General features: G+C 39.6%; 1 protein-coding gene across 1 annotated transcript in view; it reads right to left on the minus strand.

Annotated features, from left to right (window-relative positions):
* The window catches only part of LOC136864385 (nephrin-like), a 426,801-nt gene that overhangs the window by 388,297 nt on the left and 13,814 nt on the right, over window positions 1–24,690 (minus strand). Inside the window, exon 3 of the mRNA XM_067141320.2 lies at window positions 16,120–16,340. Coding sequence (XP_066997421.2) covers window positions 16,120–16,340 — 221 coding nt within the window. The remainder of the gene's footprint in view (window positions 1–16,119; window positions 16,341–24,690) is intronic.

Below are 24,690 nucleotides of genomic sequence, written 5' to 3' on the forward strand. Positions count from 1 at the left end.
CATTGAGCCATGGAGCCGGACAAAAACTTGAGTTGAACAACCAAACGACAATGTCCTTTTCCAAGAATCTATACGTTATGCTGTCAAAGTAAGCTTATTACCCTACACCCTAGAGATATTCAAGATTTTCATTCTATTAGCGTTACATTTATTTGTAGCTGGCGCCCATCAACAATTCTATGTGTAAGTAATCAGGTAAGTACTAAGTGTGAGTACTGAGTCCGATGATTGAATATTTAATTTCATGAATATTTTAATTATGTTTCATTCTAAATTAGTGAGCAAGCACAAAGTGGCGCCCAACGTAGGTTTACCTCATTTCTTGCCATTTCAGGATATTTTACATTTGTATATAGGTTGTTGTGTTTACCGTTTTCAAGGATTATATCCTTTTTCCAAGATCTGGTTAATATTTCTCTGGCTGTAATTGTATCTTGTTAATGCTTGAGAAGCTCAATATCTTAAATGATACGTACACGAACTCTCTGAGGTGAAGCCATGCAAGAACGAAATGTGCAGAGATACGCTTTCACAAAGAAGGAGTCTCAACCCTCCACGGGGAAAAACTGTACAAGTGTCAAAAATGTAATAATTAATAATACGCTTTCGCGAAGTGTTGATCTCGAAAATTACACTATTGCACTCACTCGGAAGAGAGACTACACAAGTGTACAATATTCAGTAATAAGTTCTCAAGGAACAGACTCGGAAATACCCTATATAATAATGCTCTTCAGCCCTTAGGGGATTTACAAGGATATTTATTAATTTTTATTTATTGATACTTATTATTGCTGTTGATACTTATTAGTGATCGTCCTTAAATACAACTGTTTGTACTGACTTCAATTTCGTCTTGAAAAGGAATCTTCTGAAGGATATGCATTTTTGAGGTCTTTCGATTACACTGTCGTAAAAAGAGTCTTAATACAAGGATAAAATAGAAGAGAACCCAGTAGAAGAAGAAGTCGCAGTTGTGTACACTTGAGGAATATATAGGCTTATAAATGGAATTTTCCTCGATTCATAACTGTGCTTGACAAACCAAATTCAACATCAGTAACGAATAAGGTAATCGAGTTGAAGAAGAAGATTAAAATTTTCTATATAACCGGGAAATTAACTCGGGCGTCCACGGAAGGCAGATAGTATGGCTAACCGTTCCGCTACAAAGACAGACATTTTTTTTAACTAAATAGGGTATAATTATTCGCCGAAAAGGACAGATAAAATGCTGTATTCATGTCTTTCCTTTCTAATGGTAAGGTAAGGTTCCCTATACAACGAAAAACGTAATATTAAGCAATTTCCTCAACTGGCCAAAAGTTGAAGGGCTAAAGGGCCCGAAAAATTTCAAATTGTGAGTCTTGGATAGTCCTATAAAAATGTTCTAAATTCAATTTCAGCCTAAATACAGTTTCGGAAAATCAGCCTAAAATCGCTTGTTTCTTTATCCGCTTCCTTTCGTCTTCAAATCCCAGCCAAAGTAACTTATTTACATAATTATTTCTGTAATGCGTTCTTTGGTTCAGTACCCTCAGGTTTTTTAAATTTTGAAAAACTGACCACATCGAATGTAGTTGTGAGGGCTTAAGTGAGACCCTGCAATGACTGACATTAGCGCTCTTAGGGTGCTTAAGTGAAACAATGCATTGACCCACATTAGTGCTTGTAGTGATAGAAAAAGGCAACCTAATCTAATCGGCTGGATAACGATAATTGCGAAAGGACTGTAATTTTTAGGAATAAATAAAGAACAAATTTTCATATTTTATATCCCAGTGGGTGGGGGTGGTAGAATTAACACCCACGTATCACCTTACTGTCGTAAGAGGCGACTAAAAGGGCCCCAGCGTCTGTCAACTTTGGAGCGAACGTTGGCGATCACGGGGCCTTAACCTAAGTCCTAACATTGCTTCCACTTACTTTTGCCAGGCTCCTCACTTTCATCTATTCTAACCGACATCCGTTGGTCAACTCGCGTACTTTTCCGACCCCGCCGGTATTAGGTTTCGAGGCCTAGAGATTGTTTCATTTTCACGCCCTTCATGGCCCTTGCTCCTTTGGCCGATACCTTCATTTTTCGAAGTGTCGGATCCCTTCCATTTTTTTTCGCTCTGATTAGTGTTATATAGAGGACGGGTGCTTAGTTGTACTTCCTCTTAAAACAACAATCACCACCACCGCAATCTCATATTTTATTATATTTTATTTACCTATTCGCAGGATATTTTCAACATTGAGTTTCTTGCCTGGAGGTCCAGAACTGTGGATTTTTAAACATACTATAACCTCTACCTAGTTGATACTAACAACATGCCGCTCACAAATATGGTTAAGTCTCCAGTGTGTCCGCATAGATCTTGCAGTCTATTTAGTTAACAGCCTTCACTTCATTTCACCAATGAGATTCCATTTGTATAATGATATTCTTCTCCGTGAACCGTTCGCTGCAGAGTACCATGGTCTCAGTACAGTTCGTTACGAGGACGAATTTGGTATAATTACGACTGGGTAATGATTAATTAAAATTCTAATTGTGCTTAGAGCTCTCTCCCACGAACACGCGCTGACTTCTAATTACTCATTAAAGCAATTGGAATCATTTGGAAGTTTCTTCTGTTCAAAATCTCAAAGCAGAGTTTTTCTTTCTCAAACACAGTATCAGTCGATACAAATAATTATTAAGAATCCTATTCTGTCACGGTATACATTGAGCATACTACATTGAAATAGCCTTATATTTCGTTCAGATGACGCCAATTTTCATTTCTAGACCATTATATCCTGACTTCAATCATTAGCCATTGTATATGAATATCTTTCAGCGTATAGCAGACATATGTGAGAATTTATCTGATACATTTTTGTATTAATAAACGCTGCCAGCTTACGGACTTTTGCAAAAATTAAGGGTCTCAGCTTAAACTAATGTTGTTCAACTTTCTTGTTCTAGTCTAATAATAATAATAATAATAATAATAATAATAATAATAATAATAATAATAATAAGAAGAAGAAGAAGAAGAAGAAGAAGAAGAAGAAGAAGAAGAATCCAACACCGGAGCCACCATTACTTTGACAGAAGAACGAGGAAACTCAGCGAGAGGATGAAGATATTTTCGGAGGAAAAGAAGGTCAACATATCAGCTAAGCTGGTTCGATCGAACTCCTAAGTAGGGCGTAACGATGTAAAAAAAAATAATGTTATTTGCTTTACGTCCCACTCACTACTTTAACGGTTTCGGAGACGCGGAGCTACCGGAGTTCAGTCTTGCAGGAATTCTTTTACGCACCAGTAAATCTACCGACACGAGGGTAGTGCATGCAAAACCACCGTACTGGGCCAGGATCGAACCTGCCAAGTTGGGGTCAGAAGGCCAGCGCCTCAGCCGTATGAGCCACTCAACTCGGCTGTTCTTGTCTCCTTATTTAATGTAAATGTAAAAATACGAGGCATTTAAAATACCTGGCTGTTGTAACCAAAATACTGTTCAACATGTATTATTTCTGTCGATTTTTTTTTCCAATTTTTGTTCGATGTACCCTATAATTTGCAACACATAAGAAAATAAATGGTTCTTAAAAATACTTGAACATACGAAAAATATTTTTAATAATCAACTAAATAAATACATTCATACATACCCTGGATTCCTGGGTTCCATTCCGGGCCAGGTCAGGCAAATTTACCTAGATCTAAGGGCTGCTTCGAGGTCCACTCAGCTTACATGATTACAACTGAGGAGCTATATAACAGCGAGATATAGACTCTGGTCTAGAAAGCCAAGAATAACGGCCGAGAGAGTTCGTCGTGCTGACCACACGACACCTCGTAATTTGCAAGCCTTCGGGCTGAGAGGGGATCAGTTTGTAATCCATGGTCCATTGTTCTTAAGGGCTGTTAGGATGTGGGGTTTGGCTTATACACTATTCTCTTGTGACATTTAACGTTCTGTCTGTAAGCATCTGTGAATGAACGAACAATACCCACGACACTCTATTTGTAATCAGTGCTGTGACCTCGTTAGGTACACACCTCTTATCTCACAGTCGACAAAGCTGAGTCTAATCTACCTCATTTCGGTCTCCCTCAATGTCTATATCCCTCCTTGTCCGATTCTATTAACTTTCTATGTAACCTGTCCTCATTCGTTCACTCGTATGATCCTAACGCCGAAACTAGTTCATTCCCAATTTAACCTTAATTAATACTTACGAATATTCTCCTGCCATTAACATATTTGCTTCAGTAAATTTTCTCGTTACTCTCATGCCTGTCAGTTATGCATATGAATAGGATATCCTGAGTCCAACCATCCATCACTCCTGTCCAAAAATATTGAGTTAATGCTGATGACTGAAATCGTTAGATGATAAATTGTCACTACACGTTAGTAACTGATCCATTCATACAATGATCAATAGCTGTGAAAGATTATGGCGTTGTCTAGCCAAGAACTCATTCTGCCGTCAACTTAAATGTGACCCGATTGACATCATAAATAAGAAAGAAAGTAAAAAAGACAACTTTATTTTTGCTATTGGCTTTACGTCGCACCGACACATAGACAGGTCTTATGGCGACGATGGAATGGGAAAGGGCAAGGGGTGGGAAGGAAGCAGCTGTAGCCTTAATTAAGGTACAGCCCCAGAGTTATCCTGGTGTGAAAATGGAAAACCACGGAAAAACATCTTCAGGGCTGCCGACAGTGAGATTCGAATCCACTATCTCCTGGATGCAAGCTCACAATTGCGCGCCGTTAACCGCACGGCCAACTCGCCCGGTAAAAAAGACAACTATCATCTTCCCTTCTAGCCGACACGTAGTAAGAAACCACCATAATTTTCAATAAAAGCACATTCCACGATCATATCTAAATAATAGATTGTCTCATATTTTGCGATTTCAAACACCTACAATCCTTTCCTATCAACAGGAAAAGAAATAAGGAGCTGTGTTGCCAACTGCTTCATCTCAAAATGTGGTCTAATTGCAATAGTACCGAGAAAGTCATGGAAGGAGAAATGAACTTAAAGAAGTGGGATGAAAAGTAATTATTATGGCGGCGCGTTACCCATTAACGCTATCATGAGGATAAAAAACATCAAACAGTTCAGAGCAGTTCGCGACTCATCACGAAACATTGATTGTTCTTCGTGGTTTGACCCCTATTTCTCTTTCTTGTTAGGGTTGGAAATTATTAAAAGGTTTATTAACAGCTGCTTGGAACCTACAGTAATACGAAGCTCTGTGACGTAAGCGATCGCATACTGATAGAAAACATGTGTGCCTTCGTGAAGCAGAAGCAGTGGTCCATCTAGTAGGCTTTCTGGAAATCTGCTCGCTGGAGTCCCCGTATTGTCACAGGGTAAGTGCGGTGCTGTTAATACAGCTGCGTTTGGTAGACGGGTCCGAATCCCACTTGAGCCTGTAAATTTTATTCAAATTTTGTACTTCGAGAATCATCCACAGATCCAATGTATCCGAATGCCCTCACGTCGTGGGTTATTTCTTTCCATCTTTCTTAATCTGCTTACCCTCCAGGGTTGGTTTTCCCTCGAACTCAGCGAGGGATCCCACCTCTATCGCCTTTAAGAGCAGTGTCCTGGAGCTTCGGACTCTGGGTCAGGGGATACAACTGGGGAGGATGACCAGTACCTCGCCCAGGCGGCCTCAGCTGCTATGCTGAACAGGGGTCTTGGCGGGGATGGGAAGATTGGAAGGGATAGACAAGGAAGAGGGAAGAAAGCGGCCGTGGCCTTAAGTTAGATGCCATCCCAGCATTTGCCTGGAGGAGAAGTGAGGGAAACCACGGAAAATCACTTCCAGAATTGCTGAGGTGGGAATCGAATCAACATCTACTGAGTTGACCTCCCGAGCCTGAGTAAACCGCGTTCTAGCCCTTGTACCACTTTTCAAATTTCGTGGCAGAGCCGGAATCGAACCCGGGCCTCCGGGATTGGCAGCTAATCACACTAACCACTACACCACAGAGGTGGCGGGTTCTTTATTTATTTATTTATTTATTTATTTATTTATTTATTTTGGCATTGTTCTAGGCCGTAAGAGCTGCTTATATGGATGTTTTATAAGCTGGACTGGACGAGAGTATAATGGTTGGGGTATCAATCCGCTTGACTGAGCAACAGACTGTTAGCGGACTAAGTGTTCAAATATAATTATGGCCTTCTGCATTATTGCACATTTCAGCACGCCGTTGAACTGCCATTCGAGCTCTTTGTAGGATTGTAGTTGTTACGGATTCACAGGCTTGCGTAATAAGGTTTCGAAGGCTTTCGGGATTTTCCGGTTGCTGTGCTTACATTACATCCTTCAAATAGCCTCGTAGGAAGAAGTCCAGCGGCGTCAAATCGGGCGATCTAGCAGGCCAGGTGACAGGTCCTCCCCTTCCTATGCATCAACCGGGATGTGTAACATTCATGTAGTTGCGAACATTCACTAACATGTGAGGGGGAGCTCCGTCGTGTTGATACCACATGGTTACACGCTCACCCATGGGCAGCAATGGTAGTTGGTCTTGAAGAAACTGTCGGTACCGGGCTCCAGTCAAATAATCCTCAAAAAGATATGGTCCAATTAGGTGATCACCCAGTATACCACACCGGATATTTACTCCCAATAGTGCCTCAAATGCTGCCAGTAGGGATTTTCAACACTCCAGTTATGCATATTATGACGATTCACAGAGCCATTATTATGAAATCGCGCCTCTTCCGAAAATAAAATGTGAGATACAAACGCTGGATCATTTGTCACTTGCGTCAGTATTCACGCACAAAAGTCAACACGAGTTTCGAAATCTCGTCCGTAGATTTCTTGATGTAGTTGCAGGTGATACGGACGAAAAAACTGGAATGCAGACAACTGGCTGATGTTGGCCTGTTGTGCTGCTTCCTGGGTACTCGTGTGAGGATTCTCCGGGAAAGTGTCCGAAACAATCTAGGCAGTTTCACCGGACGTAACTGGTACCACTCTAAAAGAGCCTGTTCTGGAATGTGACGAAGTTATACGCAAACGTCGCTCCATACTTCTAAGCGTATTTGCGTTTGGTTGTTTTATGTGTGGAAATATTTTTTGGTACAGGTGCTGTGCTTCCAGTGCGTTCTGTCTTGCTTCGCTGTAGATGAGGAGGATGCCAACATACTTATCTGCTGAATACATAGCGAAGAAATGTCCAGGACTGCTAGGCTACACCAAGTGTCGGGCCACTACACATTCAACATGCATGTTATTGGCCGAATATGACACGAATGGCATTTTATTTGATCGTCGTGGGATTCGAACCCACCTACCAACGCAACATGAGTCAACATGTCTGTGGTCAGTCCACAACACCACGGTGCCTGTTTCCTCAAGATTACGGTATAAGAAAGCTTACTTGGTGTAAAACTACGTCCCGCTTCACAAACTTACACACGTTCTCTATCAGTGTGCCATCGCTTTTATCGATTATTTCAAAGCCAATCGAAAGCTTATAATTGGCACGTACATTTTACATAACCGCATGACAGTTTGATGTTTTGTGTAAATGCCTGTCACACACATGTTTTTTTCAAAAGTCTTTCAGTGATGACGTAGTAAGTGCTTTAAAGGCGATTGTAACTTGGTATACGGCAAAGGAAAATCGACCATCACCACACTGACGTTCGTTGGGATGCCTAAATGCAGAAAGTTCAGATGCGGCCGACTCATCCGCTATATACCAGGTGGCCCTGGAGCTCCGTTCTTTCTACGTATAAGCGTCCCGCATGCACTAGTGATGATTGGGATGCCTAGTCGAAGGGTTACAATGCAGCGTTTCTACGTGGTATATTCCAGATGCTAAACAAATAGCAGTCATTTATCACCGACTATCCCTAACAGTGTGCATATGCAAATACGCAAGAGATCCAAAAAATTAACTTTAATAGTTCATTAACTCAAGCACACACGGTCATTCCACTTTACCAAGTGGATATGAGCCTTGAACGATCCATTAGCTTTTAATTGCAACTCTGTTTGGCGAAATACGTGTACGGAAGTCAGGTGGCTTTGTGAAAACTCTTGCACATACAGTCTGCGTGATTCGGCTGCATTCCGAGCAGATTTTCCATACATTAAAATTATATCTATATATATTCGCAGCGGCTGAACAAACCAACCATTGACGATATGTTGACAGCAATTTTAGTGGGGCTGTACCAAACACCAGCCTACTACTCTGCATTCGAAAACGAGGCTTACTAAGGCAAAGGGGTGAGTTATACGATGTGGAACACGCAGTGAGCAACAGTCCGCTTGTTATCACACGGTATTCCGGCGTAACATTCCTGCAGGCAGTAATAGCAAATTGTTAATACCCCTGCAAAAATCAGTTGTTAGACATCCCATTCATCACTTGTTCATGTGGGACACTTAAATGTAGAAACTACGGCACTAGCGGGTCACCTGGTATATATACAGAGTGACCGTTATACAGTAGAGCAACCTCTGTTCAGGAGAATGTTGGGTGTGAAAGAACGCTATCATAGCTTGAGTGCAGTTTGAGAACGAATAATAGATTTGGTAACATAAATCAATGCCTACAGGTGCTTGTGTTATAAACAGTTCTGGGAAAGCAAAAACGTGCGTCTTGTGTGCGAGTCATCTGACGGTTTCTCTTTGCTTTGTACAGAACGGACTAGCCAGGCATGTGGAGTCGCTGTTTGGGTGACCACGTGCAAAGCTGCGTCCATGACACGCGTCGGCAACAAACTAATCGTTCACCCGAAAAACGTTGTATCCAACAAAATAAATTTTACAGGAGGACAAAAAATCGGTTTATTTAACTACAATTTTTTGAACATAAACTGGATACATAACACCATCATTTAACAATGCAATGCAAAGTTGTCAACACAGTATGGTACTTTTACAACATGATTATTGGCAACATTAAAATTATCCAGCAGGAATAACGTTGTATGTTGCTAGTTATAACGTTGTTATTCTGAAATAAACTCACAATATTATCTGAAATCCCTTAAAAAAATAGAACACGGCAGTAAAAATAATCAGAATAACTGAGTAGAGTAATATCACACTTCTGCAGACAGCTCGTGTCTCATTATCATTGCAAAATTGGTTGCAATGCGCTATAACTTGTAAAGTCAGATAGTGAGGATTTAATACCACAAAAAAGACTATAACACACCGGAGTGTAAAACATTATTCACTTAGTAAGTTTTCATAGAATCCTCTCTTTTCAGCAAGAATATACTGACACATGTCCAACAGATCCTTTTTTGGACTCTTGATTGGTGAAGGTGTTCCATATAAAGTCGGAAAAGCTGAAATGTTCGTAGGTGGCAAATTTATGTTTCTAGTTCCTCTTGTCTTCTTTGCCAAGCATTTATATACCCACGGTTGTAAAATATTATGACTTTTTCTTCCTCTAAATGTCGTGGGATCATCGGGCGATATTTGAACCCATGCATATCCTGTTATTTTGAACGATTCCTTGCTTATGCTGGTATCCAGTATGGTAAGATCCTTGAAATCTTCACTTTCCACCACGCAAACCAGAAAACCGAATTTTTTGCATTTGCAATCACAGGTACCCAGTCGAATGGCTAATACACAGGGAAGGAATTTTTGTTCCTCCCTATCATGGTGAAGTCCCTGTCACAGGGCAAGAAATTGTGCCCTGTCACAGGAATTTTTGATCCACAGCAGTAAAATATTTTCAGACGATCAGATTCAGGTACAAATCAATCATTCGCCAGTTATTACTCTGACCAATACAGCGGTCAGACCAGACTATCAAATTACGAATTTCACCAGCTTTAAGTGGCTTGAAGTGCGTAGTAACATATTTCAATATGCAAGAAGATATTTCTGCAGACCCGCTTCTGGCAATACATTCATGCCAGAAATATATGAAAGCAGTATTGTTAACCATATTATGGATTGCTAGGTTGTAGCACGAGTACTGACATTGGTAGAACACAGAAGAATGGTATAATTGTGGACAGAATAGCACTTTCTGAACACCCACACATAAGGTCGCTACGTTTTTCTTGGTTTTGCTATTATCAGAATCATCTGCATTTGTTTGGTGTGCAACTTCAGCCCTAGTGTGGTGAACTATGCCTTCAACTTCAATTTGTTTACATTACTCTGCAGATGAGGTTGCAGTCATCTGAATGAACAATCGGTCAGAGTATGAACACTGAACCAGATCTAGGAATTCCAAATTTCAATTGAAAATCACATCTAAAAGTGTCTCTGTATGTGCGTTCAGTGACATTAACATTAGGATATTTCTCCCGGAGAAGTTCATACATATTCCGCACATTCAGTTGTGGACTTAAGAAACAGTTCACACTCTTATGCCTGGAGTTAGTGACTTTCCGGTTTTGGAAATGATTAAATATGTCTTTTTACTAAGACTTTGTCACAATCAGGAATTCTGTTTGGCCTGTTGGAATGCTTTCCTCTTTTGTCCCGAAGAGGCAAGTTGGATTTCATTTTTTCAATCAAGATTTGCACTCTACGAGGTGTAAAACTATATACATTACAAATAGTCTTCTGACAAACCTGTACCCTAACATTTTCCAGAGGTAACTGAACACTGGCGACGAGATACTTCCTCTGGGGTAGTCCGCCTCTTTACTTCCCCAACTTCAATGCATTGGTGAGCCAAAAATGTTATTTGGTTATCATAATTAAGCTCTAGAACGTCTGGAACAACTTAATTTTACTATTAGCAGGTACATTTCCGCACAAAATCTTGCAGTCACAAACTTTTCCTAAAAATAAAAGAAAAACTACATTGAATCGGAAAAAATTAAGCCTACATTTAGCATATAAAAGCTTACTTGTTTGTTTGTGTACTAGAGGCCAATTGTTTTTATCACGAGCAATCTGTGCTATTGCAACAACAGCTACAAAACATAAACATAATAATGTGCCTATATTTGAAAATAGAATTGCTTCATATTCAAGATATTGTTCCAGAAGTGAATCAAGCTTGTATAAGAATTGGTTCTAAAAATTTTACATAGGTAAGTTATACACTGAACGATCAGTTAACACACTTTAAACATTATATGGATCGGAATCAGTTACAAAATTGTTCTACTCACACACTCGGTGGTAGTTTTCCAGGAACAGGTTGCTTACACTTCTAAATATATTGACATCCGCTGTCCTTCAGTGCCTTTCGTCTGTTATCCTTAAATTAGCAAAATTAACTTTCCTTATTTTACCCTTATTTATTCTTTTTTGATCACTGTTTGTTAGCGGCACAACAACAGAAGCGACCATATTGCTTGTAGTTACAACGTTGTTCTACTAAACGGTAATTCGAAATATTCATCATGGTGCCAACTGTTATTTCTTGCAAGAACAAAGTTTCCCATCGCATGCAGGATACCATACAGAACGTTATTCCACCTTTAACTCACTTTCAGCAAAACTCCCGGTTACAACGTTTTTCGGGTGAATGATTCTAACGTTGACTCCTCCTTAATTTCACTACAACTATCAACGGGCTATATCTCAAAACTACACCTCAAAGGATTTTGAAATAAAATGTGTTACAGTTCCCTTTCAGATAATATTTATTCCCCTTCGGCTTGATCCACCAATATATTGGTAGTAACTCGATAACAAAAATTAGGACTGCTATTTATTCTTAGCCGATGCATGCAGTAGTTGTCCAAATGTCCACGTAATCTGGCGAGCGTAACTATGCTAACTGAATTTTCTACTGACTAGCTCATGAGATTATCGGAAATAAGTTCTTCTGCTTTCGGAAATTATTCCAGAACTCGTTAACTTACAAACAGTCTTGAAAGGTAGGAACAGAACTCAGGAAATAGATGAAATCTTCCGCCAAAAAGAATACTTGAAATTAAACTTGTATGACGGTCCCTAATATCCAGCTAGTAAATGTTTGTAAACTCCTCAGCATTGCAGAAGGTATATGAGTAACAGATAAAGCCACCACGATATTAAGAAATAGCACTTCGGTAAATGAGAGAAGTTTTACTGTATGAAAGTATCGTGACACCGGTCACGCAAGGGAAATTCCGTACCATATGGAGAAAGTTTATTTAAGATTGCAGATTAATCACGCTACATGCCTACAAGAAATAATGCAGCGAGAAATACAAGATTAGATTCTTCACTCAGCAGGGAGCTGGACGTTATCATAACTTTCTTAATGATGCAATCTTATTAGTAAGTAGAAATATTTTGTAAATTATGGTACAGAATTATGTTTTACTAACATGAACGTTTGTGTCGGTATTACATGGAGAGGTGAGAATTTTGAAACTTGAATTCCGCGCTGAGTGGCTCAGAGGGTTAAGGCGCTGGCCTTCTGATCTCAACTTGACAGGTTCGATCCTGGTATTTTAAGGTGCTCAAATACGTCAGCCTCTTTACTGCCACGGGAATGAACTCCTGCTGTGCGATAAAATTCCGGCATTTCGGCGTCTCCTAAAACCGTCAAAATAGTAGTTAGTGGGACATAAAAAACTAATAACGTTCTTACTGAAAACTTGAACTAGTTTGTACCATGAACAATGGGGCACTATCACTCGATCGGCTATAAGTAAATTATTAACAACGGCATCCTAAATTGTATGAGGGTATATCGAAAAGTAACTTTCTTAAATTTCTTAGGTTAACTGACTTGATAGGTGTCCGGCTCTTATGCCGCGTTTAAACGATGCGTTCCCACTGTGGGTGGGGGCGGTAGAATAACACCCACGGTATCCCCTTCCTGTCGTAAGAGGCGACTAAAAGGGGGCCCAGGGGCTCTGAACTTTGGAGCCTATCGTGCATATATTAAAAGATGCGTGGGTTGGCGACCACGGGGTCCTTAGCTGAGTCCTGGCATTACTTCCACTTACTTGTGCCAGGCTCCTCACTTTTATCTGTCCTATCCGATCTTCCTTGGTCAAATCTTGTTCTTTTCCAACCCCGACGCTATTAGGTTTGCGAGGGCTAGGGAGTCTTTCATTTTTGCGCCCTTTTTACGACCTTCTTTGGCCGATAACTTCATTTTTCGAAGTGTCGGACTCCTTCCATTTTTTCTCTCTGATTAGTGTTTTATAGAGGATGGTTGCCTAGTTAAACTTCCTCTTAAAACAATAATCACCACCACCTAAACGATGCGAGTTGCTGAGACAATTGTCAGAAGACAGTTGACTGGCTTACAATTATTATTGGCTACGTGTGAACACTTCGGCTCAGTTGTCTAGGCAATTGCCCTCACAATTGAATACCTGCCGGCAAAAGCATTGTAACCCTCACTTTTCTCCGTGCATAAACGATATATGCGGTCAGAGTGAGGCATGTAGGAAGTTATGTTGGTGAATATATAAATATGATTTTGTATTATTCTTCTAATTTCACAATGTTCGGATGTTCCTTAATTTATATACCCCCATGGATATTTCCTCCGAAATTCCTAGACATATTTGCTAAGATCTTGGTCCTGTCAAATAAAATTTCAAATCTTGTTTCGTATGAAAGCTTGGCTACAGCTGAAATCTCTGTGTCTTCGTCCTCGGTTTGCCGGATACGTTCTTTAAGTCGGGCTGAAATCAGACGCTTGGTTTCGTCTACGTGACGCGTTCCACAGCTACATTCAATGTGGTAGACTCCAGGATCCCCAAATTCTATTACGCCTTTCATTGGTGGCAGATGAAGGGTAACTTCCGATCGCATTTAGGAAGAATAGTGCAATGTATTCGAAACGTTGGCAAACTGTACGGAATTTACAGAGAAAAGAACACGGTTCAACCCGGAAGAGGAACCAAATAACATGCACCTTTGTTTATGCGTACTGTCGATCAAATTGCAACATATAAGTAAAGTACAGAACTGTGGGCCGAGTAACAAGAAATTTGGAAATGTACAACTAAATGTATTTCAAGACAGTAACACTGGTATCTTGTTTTCTGAGTCACCAGTTCACAGACTGGTTTGACGCAGCACTTCATTCCACCCTATTCTGCGCTAAACTTTTCATTTCTATGTAACTGCAGCATCCTACATATAATCTGCTTGTCGTTTTCATACCTTGGTCTATCCCTGCCGTTCTTACCACCTGCACTTCCCCCAAAAACCAACTGCACAATTCCTGTGTATCTTAAGATGTGTCCTATTATTTTATCTCTTCTTATGTGCAAATTTAGGCTAATCGATCTCCTCTCAACAATTCGATTCAGTATCTCTTCATTTGCGATTCGATATATCCAACTCACGTTCAGCATTTTACGCCTCCGTAGCGTTACTGTTAGTGTTGTTAGCTGACGTCCTCAGGGGCCCGGAATCGATTCCCGGTGCTGCCAGAAATTTAAGAATTTCAGGAGGGCTGGTATGTGGTTCAAATAGTACATGCAGCTCACCTCCATTGGGAGTGTGCCTGAAAAGAGCTTTACCACATCTTGATGAGGACACGAGTTTACTTTACCTTCAGTATCCTCCTGCAACACCACATCTCAAAAGCTTCTATTCTCTTTCTTTTTGAGCTAGTTATCGTCCAGGTTTCACTTCCATACAATACCACATTCCACATGAAAGTCTTCAGAAATATCTTTCTAATCCCTATATCAATGTTCGAAGTGAGGAAATTTATTTTCTTAAGAAATACATTCCTTTCTTGTGCTAGTCTGCACCTCATGTCCTCCTTATTTCTGCCACAGTTAGTTTTTTTACTACACAACTAACAATATTCATCTACTTCCTTTAAGACTTATTTCCAAACCTAATATTTAATGCATCACCTGATTTCGTTCAACTGCACTCCATTACTTTTGTTTCGCACTCCTTTATTTTTATCTTGTACTCGTTACCCAAAGTCAGTCCATACCATTCAGTAATTTCTCAAGATCATCTGCAGTCTCAGATAAAATAACACTATCATCAACATACCTCAGAGTATTTATTTCCTCTTCTTGGACTGTGATTCCCTTCCCATATTCCTTTTTGATTCCCTTTACTGCATGTTGTATATAAACAATGAAATAGGGAGGAGACACTCCTTTCTACTTTTTTGCTTCTTTTTCAATGTCCTCGATTCTTATCACTGCAGACTAATTTTTATACAGAAAATTAATATACAATATACAATTAATATACAATTTCGATCCATTACTTTGTTGAATTAATGCACTACGGAAGATCATATTAACAATACTTTAGGTACAGAAATACCAACACTAACTTTATACCAATTTATTCGGAAGTGGTTGCAACAATATATTTTTTACATTTTCATACTGTATAGAATCATTGTACGTGGAAGTAAACATCGAATTGAAAACTCAGTCATCCGTACACCATGTTCTTTCGACCATAAGGAGGATGCTTTGTAAATTTTAAAATTGTTAAAACTCGTACCGTATATTCTTTCCTAAAATGAAGGTTTTCACGATTTTTGCCTGTAATCCTGAAATGAATGGATTCTGCAATATGGATTAATCAGTCAGATATTTTCCCAGTTCATAATTCCAGATCACAATATTTAACTGTAATCGTAATGAATGGTCCACTGCAATCATTCTGCTGTGAATGTGCTCATTGTATCCGTGAAATACTATTACAAATTGTGGTGAGATTGAAACAAAGCATTAAGTTTCCACAAAATTGCTCCCCTGCTCATTGTTTAAATCTTCACAGACAGAATGGGACCTAGGCATTATCCCCAGAACATGAGCTCGGATGGGTTACACCGCACGGCTCCTCTTCCTCTGAATGAACAGACCATGCTATATTCAAATATAAATCCCACATGAAATGGAACGTTGACGAAGGAATATTGAGAGAATATGTAGTATTGATACCGCATTGAATACTAGAGCATTCTTTATATTCTCATGGTGCTTATTTGAATTTAAAAATAATTCCATATTGTGAGTAATAATCTTTGAAACGAACGATTTAGAATTAAAACTTTACTGATAAAGAATATTCCGATAATTCTGAGAAAGAACCGTTTCAACTGGTTTCTTATCTTGTAATAATTCTAAATAATTTATTAAGTTGTACTTACCTATGACTGTAAGATTGACAACTCTGTTACGAGTTGGAGTGTTAATTTATTAAGTTGTACTTACCTATGACTGTAAGATTGACAACTCTGTTACGAGTTGGAGTGTTCTGGAAATCAACACGACAGCGGTAAGTGCCTTCGTCGGTCTCACGGACATTCTCCACTGCCAAATGGGGCCCTCCTTCGACAGGATCATCCTGAACGCGGAAGAACGATCGCCCGCCAAGTATCTTCTCGTCAGCCCAGTGCGCAGCTTGTTGTAGTATACGATCACGAGCGTCTAGGCTGGAAAATAAAACGAAGTCCATTATCTCAACATCCTATTTCCAGAGGAAATGGTGGGTTACAGTAGCAGATAAATGTAGAGCTCTTTAAATTATGTGAGTCAAGGAATCAGCACCAGATCACGGGCACAGTGCCTCACCCGAGTTTGTAAGGTCACTAATTGGACTACAGAAGACTGAAAACGTATGAAATGTTCGGACCAATCAAGATACTAGACGTTTCGTGTTCATCACTGGTTTATGGTTCGGGTTAAACCCGGGGAAGCTGCGCATTTCACTTGTCGACATGGCATAGCCTGTTGAAGTATCGGATGACTGATAGGAAGGTCTCAGACACAGGCTAGTACCAACCTAGTTTACACTGGTAAAAGCGATAAAGGTCTAAAATAATATACGTCACGATAATATAAGCTTCCAAGAGAAATCTGCATTTAAAATCAAACCTATTATGTCAGGAGAATTTCAACGGAGGATAAGGTCAAGAAATTATAGGAAACGTCTACGACATTCGGAGAAGAAGCTATGGAAGAACGAAGAGTGCAAGTTTACGTTTTCACCTAGAAGGAACCTAAACCCTCCCTCGGAAAAATGTGTACATGTGTCATTAATGCAACAGTGCGTTTTCGCGAATTGTTGATCCAGAAAAACACAACTGCATTCCCTCGAGGGTGAGACTACACAATTGTATAATATGCGGTAATACGTTATCATGAAACAAACTACAGATTAACCAATATAGTAATGCTCTTCAGGACCTGCTCACCTGAAGAGCTAAACTGAGCACTGTCCCTGCATTGAAGGAGACCATAGCTCTTAGGGGATTCACACGGCTAATTTATTTATTTATTTATTTATTTATTTATTTATTTATTTATTTATTTATTTATTTATTTATTTATTTATCTATTATCTCGGAAGATGAGATCAAATGCAGATAAGAAATAATGAAGAAATACTGAATACCAATGAAAAGAAAAACACACAGAGAAATAATTGATTCAACGTACCCCAAATAGGGTGAAGCGAACGAAAAAGGATATAGCCTACGTCACATCATGTTTCTCAGACCACAGTGTGGTGTTCCTACTTGTGTAACCTTATAAAAGATATTCAGCTGGTAACTTACTAAGATTTCCATCACCCCTTCAGATAAGAAGTACTCCAAACGAGATATTTTAGTGTACATTTTATATTGCTCACTTCAAGCAACCATTTATAGCAAGGAGCTTTTACGTTGATCTAAAAAGAGTGAAGCAAGCGCTTGCAATATATCATCCTGTTATCTGCATTCGCTTCAGGAAATCAGAGTACGCTGGAAGTAAATTCCCGCTAAAATTTGTTGCTTCCTTTACGACTGACTATAATCGTGCAGAAATAGAGGGACAGAATTGAACGAACGTGGAAAGAGTTTATCTAAGGTTTATTATAACTTTGAACTATCTTAAATTCCTCCAGGGTACATGCAGTTGACTTCAATGAATGCAAGTGTGAATCACACAAAAAATTACGTATTAAATTTTAAGAATCATTGTCTCCCCCATATACGTTTCTACTCTTCTCATTCAAGACTATGCAATATTCCTAGAAGTCAATAACATAGTAAAATGGTTTTCAGTGAACTCGGATTGTAACATAGTAATATTCAATTCATTTAATTTTGCCTCATATTTTCTAAGTTTTAATTTAAATGGTTAGTAGTTATATTCTTTAGTTATTAATTTGATAATTTTTCAGTTATTGTCTACCACTATTTATCCTATTCTTTTAATAATGACAAAGTTTCTAAGCAGACAATATAGGGGTCCCCATACTTAATTAAGCAATTTCCTCAACTGTACCGAAATTTGATTGGCTAAAGGGACGGGGAAGGTTTCAAATTGTGATTATTAGTTAGCTCTATCAAAACAAGAAACAAATTTGGAAAATCACTTCCGGCCTAAATGCAGTTCCGGAGAATCTGTCTAAAATCGATTGTTTCTTTACTCGTTTCCTTTTTGATTCAAATCGTAGCTGAATGAACTTATTTACATTATTCTATCTGATGATATTTAGTTTACCTACAATTCGTATCTCATATCTCTTCGCCTATTATGGTTACCAGTGGAGTTCCTCAAGGATCTCACCTTGCTTCCTTACTTTTTACTCTCTATATAAATGCCATGTTTCAACATTGAGTTGCTTGTGTGGTTCAATACCGTCAGGAGCTTTTTATCTTGTTCGAAACATGTTCACGCCGAGTGTATTTATAAGGGCATAAGTGAAACTCTTCATTTGCTCTAAGTCTGTTTTCTAGACGCTAAATCGTCTTTGGCTGAAGTCGAGATTCATGAACTGTATTTCAAGTTGGCAATAATGTCTGCATGATAACATAAAACAAGAGAAGAAGAATTTTAAACATATCTAAATTCGCTGGATATATCTAAGTTGTTTAAAGATTATTTTCTAAATATTTCATTTAAGAAAAAATATACATACCCGTATACACAATTGTTATAATTATGCTTTTCCAAAAAAACATTCAAATAGTGAAGGAAAAATAGATGAATGAAAGAAGACAGAATGAGTGTCATATTTTTACTTCGCAATAAACATTTTTGCCATTTGTTTATGAAATTACTTTATGATGCAATTCATATAATGTATGTAACGTATACGAGCCCACACAAAAGCTTACTTACGTGGGATTCACTAACCTGATGACTGAACCATTGTATTGGTGGATAATGTGCATTAAAATAAATAAAGGGAGCTTCCATCAAGCACTTTTAGTTATTTCAGATCAGGCCTAGCATATCGCAATGTTTCGTGGTTTCTATATTTTTTTTTGCTCGACAATGCAACAAAAAAGGTTTTCTGGTCGTGAGAACTTGACAAAATGAGGACTTTTTCTGCCAATCACTTCGTAAGTCAGCAGAAAATGTTGGATATGACAAAATAAATTAAGTTTATAACTAGAAGAGTGCGCTTATTCATTTAACCTAGCCTCATTCAAGTGCGTGTAAACACATTACAATGAATAATAAATTAATAACGGCTGGTTTCATCTTTGTTGTTCTTTTAGTCATCGGTCCATAGTCTGGTTTGATGAAGCCCTCCATGCCACCCTATCCTGTCCTAATAATTTCATTTCTACATAAGTATTGCATCTTACATTTGCTCTAATATGCTTGTCATATTCAAACCTTGGTCAACCCCTATCGTTCTTACAAACTACAATTCCTTCACAAACCAACTGAGTAAGTCCTGGGTGTCTTAAGATGTGTCCTATCATTCTATCCCTTCTTCTCGTCAGATTGAGCCAAATCGATGTAGTCTCACCAATTCGATTCAGTACATCCTCGTTCGTGATTTGATCTATCCATCTCACCTTCAGCATTCTTCTGTAACACCACATTTCAATAGCTTCTATTCTCTTTCCTTCTAAGATAGTTATCGTCCATGTTTCACTTCCATACAATGCCACGCTTCACACGAACGTCTTCAAATATCTTTCTTAATTCCTATACCAATGTTTGAAGTCATCAAATACATTTTCTTAAGTAAGCTCTTCCATTTTATGCCGTCCTTTCTTCTGTCATCGTTAGTTATTTTACTACCCAAGTAACAATATTTGCCTACTTCCTGTAGTAATTCATTTCCTAATCTAATATTTCCTGCATCACAGCCCTCGTTCGACTGCACTCCATTACTTTTGTTTTGGACTTATTTATTTTCATATTGTACTCCTTACCCAAGACTTCGTTTGTATCATTCACCAACTTCTCTATATCTCCTGCAGTATCAGATAATATAACAATATCTTCGGAAAATCGGAAGGTTTTTTATTTCCTCTCCTTGGATTGTGATTCGCTTTCCGAATTCTTCTTTGATTTCCTTTACTGCCTGTTCTAGGTAAACGTTGAAAAGTTGGGAGAAAACTGCAGCCTTGCCTCACTCCTTTACGGATGCGTGTTTATGTTTCAAATCCCTCGATTCTTATCACTGCAGACTTTTTTATATAGAATGTAGATGATTCTTCGTTGTCGGTATCTGATCCCAATCACCTTCAAAATCTTAAATAGCTTGGTGCAATCAACATTATCGAATGCCTTTTCTAGATATACGAACGCCACGTACGAGGGCATGTCTTCCTTAATTCGATCCTCTAGGATCAGACGTAAGCTGGATTGCTTGACGTGTTCCTTCGTTTCTTCTTAAGCCAAATTGATCTTCTCCCAACTGATCTTCAACTTTTTTCCCATTCTTCTGTAAATAATACGTGTTAAAATTTTGCATGCATGAGATACTAAACTAATGGTGCAGTAGTTTTCATACTTCTCAGCACCGGCTTTCTTGGGAGAAGATATAATAACATTCTGCCGAAAATCGCATGGCACTTCTCCTGCCTCATACATCATACACACTAAAAGGAATAACCTTGCCATGATGGTTTCTCCTAAGGCAGTCAATAATTCTGAAGGAATATCATCAACTGAAGTTGCCTTGTTTCTTTTTAATTATCTCACAGCTCTGTCAAACTATGACCTTCTAATTGGGTCTCCTTCATCAGCCAGTTTCATCAACGTGGTTTCAACCTTAACAGTTTTAACTCTGAATTTGGCTATTTCTTCTGTTTCATCAAGGAGGGTTAATTTTAACTCTAGGTTAAGGCTGGAAGTAAGTTAACCCCTACTTTCTCCTGCGTTAAACCGTTAACTCGAGGTTAAATGCAAAATGGTGCCGAAATCAGGCGTTTGATGCAGAATTACTTCATATTGATTTGTTAAATAGTGTACGTAACAGAAATGGGCCTATAATTGGAAGAAACGACTTTTAATATCTATCTGAGGAACAATTTATGAAGCGGTATCGACTGTGAAAATGAAATTCTTGACAGATTAGTAAACACAACTGACCGTAACAGGCCTCTCTCTCCTATACTAAACGTATTGATTGCATTTAGGTTTTACAGTATACCGCAGTGCCGTTTCATAATTATAATGGTCGGGACTACAAGCGTTATTTTTCTGTCAACTGTCAAGTAATCAGTGATTCCTACCTCAAAATTCGTTATATAGTTGCAAAATTGCCTGTAACGTGGTCTTCTTCATCTTCTTCTTATCCTTATTCGTTTTGCCTCATGACTGAGGCGTCGTGACTATCATATTATTCAGCCCTCTATCCGATGAACCGTACGCAGCCATTCTTCCCCCATCTAAAGCTTTAAGTGTGGTTGCTCTGAGAGAACTCTTTGGGGGGCCCGTTCACAATGTCAATCCATCGCGTTGGTACTCGTCCTCGTTGTCTGGTTCCCTGGAATTTGCCCTCAACAATCAGCTTTTGAAGACTACCATCTCGGCGCATTATATGTACAAAGTAGCGTACAATCCGCTGAGAGACCTTACACGATAGACGAACTTTTATCTGAGTTGGTTCAGGATTGATGTGTTCGTGCGATGATCTGTCCAAGGAATCCTCAACATTTTCCTCCAGCACCACATTTCAAAGCTTTCTATCCGTTCACGATCACGTTTGAGGATGGTCCACGTCTCTGTGCCAAACAAGAAGACTGAGAAGACTAGAGATTCAACGAGCTTCTTTTTTGTAACGTGGGCAATGCTATTAAATTCCCCTGCTATATTTTCCGGTGTGTCCTCCTTTAATTTATATTTTACACCGTCAGTCTTCTTGCATTCTATAATACTTTTTGGTATATTGTGGCTAATTCAGTAAGTTATGTTTTTTCTACACTAGAAAAATTCGTACCCCTATTTCTCTTCGGAACTTCTTCCCTCTGTCGATCACGAAAGAATAATATCTAGCATGAAACTGCGGAAGGAAACGAAATACCGCGCAAGAAATAAATACCACGCAAGAAGTGTGTCCATACTCTCTGATTTTTAGTCACTATCTCCTTTGTCGGTACGGTAGCTGTTTCCGGGGAGGGTTTATGCGGTATTAGTTAACCTTCCGCCGAAATAGCTTGACGAAAAGCGTGACTCGCAGGAATGAGTGACACTATTAACCCTAAGTTAACAAACCCAGGGTTAGGATAAATTTAACCCCAAGTTGATGAAACTGGGCCTAAGTCCAGTAAATCACAGTTACCCGGGCCATAATAAAAGCAATTAGCAGTTATAACATTGAAGGAATAGGTAGTCCTCTTTGATCTTCTGCCATTAGTACTATCGCGATGATGTCTAACAGAGTTCGTTTATCGAATCTGTGTCTGATTTTGAATGAGTTATTCCTGTAAAACTCAGCCGGGTTTTGCGTATATCGTGTAACTTGACAAGGAGTACGTGCGTCTTGAATAATCTCCTGGACATCTTCAAGGTCTTTCACAAACTGGATTATGTCTAAAAATTCCAACATTTTATTATCCTCTACAGCCCACTTTGTGAAGGCAAAGTACGGGCCCTTGGCGACTGTAAAGAAAAGTCTCGGTGAAAGTCTACTTTCCGCAATGTCTCGACTATGAACGGAAAAATAGTGACTTTGAAAGGTACAAAGTCGATTTAGCCTCAAAGAAAAGAAGACACCATTTTTCGTTCTGTTCTTTCTCGTGAATAATAATACCATATTTACTCCAAACAATGTCCGTCTTTGTAGCGTAACAGTTAGCGCTAAAATCAGCCGTCCAAGGAGACCCTAATTTGATTGCTGTTACTTTCAGAGAATGGCTAGAGGGCTGGTAGGTTGTTAAAATGGTCCCTGAAAAGAGTTTGACCACCTCATGTCGATGACACGAGTGTACTTAACTGATAAAATTATGTTTATAGCATTCGACAATAATACGTAGTACAGTCATTAAGTTCTGAGACTTGATGCCTGGAGGATAGGCAGCCGCACGACTCCGTGTGTTGCACACGATGCCGCCTAACACGGGGTACACCTACACAGAACCACATCCACCCTCAAAATAGTCGCCGTTGTCCATTATGCACATTTTCCTACGTCGGTATAGCTGCTGCAAGCACCGCTGAACGGAAACACCATGTTTGGTCTCCAGTTATTATCCGGTTGAGAAACGTTAGATCATCGTCAGCACTACTGATGAGGTCACCACAAATCGTCATGCGATCATCACGTTGGTCTTGTGACAGGATTCGTGGCACACTGTGCTGGGTTACACGAAACATGTTGAGGTCATCCGTCAGAATGTTATGCCAAGTACAATGGCTCTGACCCCTATTGCTGCTGCGAGATCGTCTGCCGATTGGGAGCGGTTAACACGCACCAACGTTGCAACTTCTTGGATCTTGCGTTCCGTTCGAACTGTTTGTGGCTGACCAGTACACACATCGTCTTCCAAACTGTCCCGTCCTTGAACAAAACGTCGGTGCCACCTAAATACAACACATCGACTCGATGCGTCCTCACCGTAAAACTGCTGCATCATTTCAAACGTTTCGGCAGCGGTTTTGCCTCATTTCTGACAGAACTGGATGTTTTCCCGTTGCTCAAACTGTGACATGTCAAAGTCCGACTGGCGCATTCAAATCACCTTCACAACAACGACCGTACGTCAGCTTCCAGTGCATGCACTCAGCTTTCCCTTGCAGAGACGAGACACTAACTGACATGGTACCATACTACGGTGCCACCTATGCGCTATAGTGCACCACACCGCCATCATGGGGTCAGTCTCTGAACTTAATGACTGTACTACGTATGTTAAGACTTCAGGTTAAATATGACAAGTTTTTATGGTTACGAATTGTTTGGACTCCAACGAATGGAGAATTGAAAATATCCATGGCACCTTCAAGTTGTTCTGAAAGCCGAGAACATTAAATCAGTAAATATGTGAACCATATTACTATTGTACTGTGACCTAGATGTGTAAAGTCTCCTGCTCTATACGTAAACAGCCTTAATTGTGGCTGTCATTCACAGCGATATTGAGGGTTTCATCGACCTCTCAGAAGTGGGAAAAAGCAACACGCCTCGACATTTTTTCGGCTGGGTGGCCCTCACCTGTATTCGAGACTCAGTCGGCCCAATAAACAATAAATAGGCAGACGCCTCGTTGGCAGTCGCCTCTCCTACAACATGTTCTCCTGCATTATCTCAGGCGTGGACACCGCTCTTACTGGAAAGGACATTCTCAAAGAGCTCCGTATCACCGGCGCCCCAGTCCACGATGTCATCAGGCTCCTACAACATTCCACCTACTCACCATCCACGCACGTCCTGGCATCTGTACACAGCCAAGAAGACCAGGGAAACGTCGTAAACAACGACGTGACCATCCAGAACAGACGCTACAAAGTGGAGCCCACTCCGGAGTACATAGTGCAGCAGCTCTTCGATGACCCTAGCACCGCTCACTATGTCAATGAACACCAGCCCCCACCACCTCCCAAATC

Source organism: Anabrus simplex, chromosome 1, assembly GCF_040414725.1.
Source record: "Anabrus simplex isolate iqAnaSimp1 chromosome 1, ASM4041472v1, whole genome shotgun sequence".
Classification (NCBI taxonomy): domain Eukaryota; kingdom Metazoa; phylum Arthropoda; class Insecta; order Orthoptera; family Tettigoniidae; genus Anabrus; species Anabrus simplex.